We start from the raw sequence: 3768 nt of genomic DNA, 5'->3' as shown, positions 1-3768 counted from the left end.
GGGGGTGAGTCAAAACACGTGTTAGGAGGAGGGTTTGTTACAGTTTGTTAGAAGAGAAAGATAATAAATAAAGAATCAGAATAGGGGAAGGGATATCTTATCTTTTTGGGTGCCTTTTAGGTAGAGACTGGAGCGTGATTCGAGTGGAGAAAGGGAGGCTTCCTTGGAAAATACTCTTTTGTTTCTGTTCATCTATACTTTTACAGATAAATATAATACAGTATATATTCATACCATTGTTTCTTGCTGTTGGGAGTGTATGTGATTTGTTCATCTGTTACGGTCCTTGAGTAAAGAAACCTAACATAACCACTCTGTGAATACGTTTTAACAAAAGCAAGCAAGTTAAAACATTGATAACACCTGTTTTAGCTTGGGTACAGCTTGTGATGGATTTCCCTCAAGTGTCACCAACGTAGCTAAGAAAACTCCGATGAATATGGGAGAAAATAAGAGCTGTGAAAAGATAACATTCAAAATTAAACTGTCACACGCAAGCACAAAATTAATTAATAACTAACTCAATTTGGAGACAGGCAGCGTATTGGAGGATCAATAGAAATATCCCACCTGATCAAGTACAAGCCGCAAAAAAGCGCCTGATGCTCCAGGAAGTGTAACCAATTTACTCAAATACAAATACCTACACATTAGAAAAAACAAATCAGGAAGAGCAATGGAATGAGACAGACTTGACAAATCAGTTAGCCTTCATCCAAATTCATGTCACCATGGCGGAAAATTTCCTAAAGATAGACACCACAGATATCAGAAATCAATCTTCATGGATTCTTCTAATAATATTCATTAGGGTAATGAATAAATATTATCAACATTATCAAACAAAACCTATACCAACATATTGCACTTATTACTATTGTTATTGGGTTGGGATGTCATTATATTATTTAAAGTACGGTCACAAATTCATACTTATTGGGCTATACAAAGAGGCATACCAACATAGGTTATAGGGAATTACCAAAAATGTAATGTTGGACCCACTAAAGCAAAACCAAGAAAAGTGAAGACAAATGTCCTCTTCAAGTCCAGTGACTGCGCTTGATCAATGGCAAGCTGTAGAAAATAAGATTAAATTTATTAAAAAAATTAGCATATATGAATTAAAACATAGGCACTCAATGCTACAAAAGTAAATTAAGGATGGACAACAAAAGTAATCCTTTTAGAATCCATATAAAAAGATGATGAGAAATAAAGCTTGATACCATTAGCAATAACAATAGACCCAAAATGCCTCGAAAGGCAAGAGATAAATTTCAGAAACAAAATTAAAAAAGAAAAAGAGAAAAAAGAACAATCAATTTACTAAAGGCAAAAAGTAGGGCATCCACTAGATCAGTTCTTGTTGATTTTAGAGCATAACATATTGCAACTTCCAAGCATATATCAATCTTAAGGACTCTCAGTCTGTGTGTCACCACTGTTAATAAATTTATACCGAGCAAATGACATAGCATGTGTAAGTACCAGAAAAGATTTGTGAAAAAAATGTCAAACCATACTCACCTCGAACTATTTCTATTGACCGTTTACATAAATCACATGAGATTGCTGAGAAAGAACACATTTCTTAAAAATAAAATATTTCAAGAGATTTCTGTATCGAACTGAAGTTGTTATGCAACCCTATTAAATATAATAGTGATAATTTTTTGAGATGATTATGATAGATGCTTGTTTAACTTTTCTTTAAGATGACATAAATATGAAAAGATCCTTTGTTCGTATCAGCAGGATGCAAGTGGACTTTATGTCGGTAGGATTTAGTCAAAATTAATAATATAATAGTTTCATTCATCTTTCTTATAAAAATATTTATTTATATGATAATTTAAAACAACATTTTTTAAACTATATATATATATATATATATATATATATATATATATATATATTTCAAATATCTTTTCATACAATATTTTTAGTGTATATAATTGAAATTATAAAACATGAAATTAAAATTATTTTTCTTGATAAAAATTGAACTCAATAAAAAAATCATCAAAAAAATATTTTATTATGTAAACAAATTTACTTAATTTTTTTATATAAATTAACATATTAATGTAATTAAAAGAAATATTAATTTATTGGTTAAATAAATATTTTTTCTAATTTTTCTAATAAAATTGTAATATGTTTATTGTATAATATAACTTTGAATATGTATTTAATGTATAAAATTTTAATATACTTGAATATGATTTGACTATTTTTTTAAGTAAAATGTTGAATAATTTATAATCAACCGTATATATACAATTATTTGTCTGAAATTATTTTTAAAGACTAATTTTAAAATATTAAATTAAATTTAGATATTTTATAATTAACTAAACTATATTAATTACATAAAATTATTTTAACTTTTACCCACAAAAATATTTAGTAAAATAAAATTAAAATGTTCTTGTGAAAAAAATTTGCATTTTTACTCGATAGTGTATTTTGTTTTGTAAACTAAATTTAAATTTTACTTTCTATATAAAAAAAATTAAATAAAAATATATATTTTAGTTTATTTGAAAATGAACGGACAACAAAAATGCATTAAACTATAAATATTCTAACATCTTCATCCGCTTCTCCACGCTCATAAATAATAAGAGAAGATGCATTTTTTTTATATGAGAAAAGTAATAAGATATGTGTGAATGCTTGGAGTGGGCAGTTAGTTACAACTGATTGATGCCACAATGCTTTGAAACACTTTTTGCATTTTTGTAGTGGTGTCTATCCAGTAATTTTTCTATCATAAAAATTGTCATCCAATGTATGTACGTATTAGTTTCATTATCGAAAACTAATTTAGTGTGATCAAACTTCATGCATAACATATTATAATGAATTTCTAATCCAAAATGTGACTTAAAATATTCGAATGTCTTATTTTTGTGCACTGTATCTGGTACGTCGTTTGAAGTTTTTATCCTTGACAAATTCATTATTGAAATATCAAGTCTGGTTTAAAAAAAAATTTATATGACATTGAACAGAGCATATGATAATTCAACTGAGCATGATAATGTTTAAGATTACATATTTTAAGCTTTCTTATTATTTTTGTCTTTATAACCATATTATACTCGAGCTAGGCCAAAAAAAATGTAGACTCTTGTCTGAATTAAGCTTAAGCAGATTTAGTTATTGATAATATATATAAATATATATATATATATATATATATATATATATATATAATAAACAAGAAAATCTAAATGTTTATATATTCTCAATAAATCTTAATCAATTCAGGTACCATTCCAAGAAAATCTGAATATTTATCCTCATTGTAAGTAAAAAAAATTATTAACAATTAAAAATAATAATTGTGCATATACAATCCTTCGAATCTCCAAGAGAAGTGAGAGACTATTCATAATTCAGAATAATACCTACCAACAAACGGGACTATCTTAAGTGAAAAGACTATTAACAGGTCAAAATAATACATGCCACCATACAAATTCTCTCAATCCCCAATACGAGTAAAAAAAATTAAAGGTTAAATATGTTTTTATTCTTTCAATTATTAAACGATTTTAGATTTAGTCTCTTTTTTAAATTTTGGTATACTTTGATCCTTGTTCTTAAAAAAATTATAATATTTTGTCCTCCAAAACTAACACAGTTAAAAAGAGGCGGAAGTGGTTAACGGTGTGTCACGTGATTTTCTCCTTTTCTTAAAGGAGTCAACTTTTTTTCTACCTCGCCATCTTCACCAACACGAACTTCCTCCACCAT

At 27.2% G+C, this 3768-nt stretch overlaps 1 protein-coding gene across 1 annotated transcript; it reads right to left on the bottom strand.

Moving 5' to 3' along the window:
• Positions 1 to 345: 345 nt before the first annotated feature.
• Positions 346 to 3768, bottom strand: LOC106759843 (PXMP2/4 family protein 4-like). The gene is made up of 4 exons (XM_014643196.1): positions 3733 to 3768; positions 983 to 1077; positions 571 to 643; positions 346 to 456 (listed from the first exon to the last, which is right to left on the bottom strand). The coding sequence occupies exons 1-4, from the start codon at positions 3766 to 3768 to the stop codon at positions 346 to 348; spliced, it is 315 nt and encodes a 104-aa protein (XP_014498682.1).

Source organism: Vigna radiata, chromosome 1 (genome assembly GCF_000741045.1).
Source record: "Vigna radiata var. radiata cultivar VC1973A chromosome 1, Vradiata_ver6, whole genome shotgun sequence".
In the NCBI taxonomy this organism is placed as follows: domain Eukaryota; kingdom Viridiplantae; phylum Streptophyta; class Magnoliopsida; order Fabales; family Fabaceae; genus Vigna; species Vigna radiata.
The sequence above is the reverse complement of the archived record's forward strand: the minus strand, read 5'-3'. Positions and strand labels throughout refer to the sequence as shown.

Bases quoted from the DNA above. Each gene is read 5' to 3' on its own strand.
- LOC106759843 (XM_014643196.1), bottom strand. From the start codon at position 3,768: ATGGTGGAGGAAGTTCGTGTTGGTGAAGATGGCGAG. The intron at 644-982 runs GTAATTCCCTAT...TCTAATGTGTAG, and splicing joins GGTCCAACATTACATTTTTG to GTATTTGTATTTGAGTAAAT. The intron at 457-570 runs GTGGGATATTTC...ATCTTTTCACAG, and splicing joins TGCGGCTTGTACTTGATCAG to CTCTTATTTTCTCCCATATT.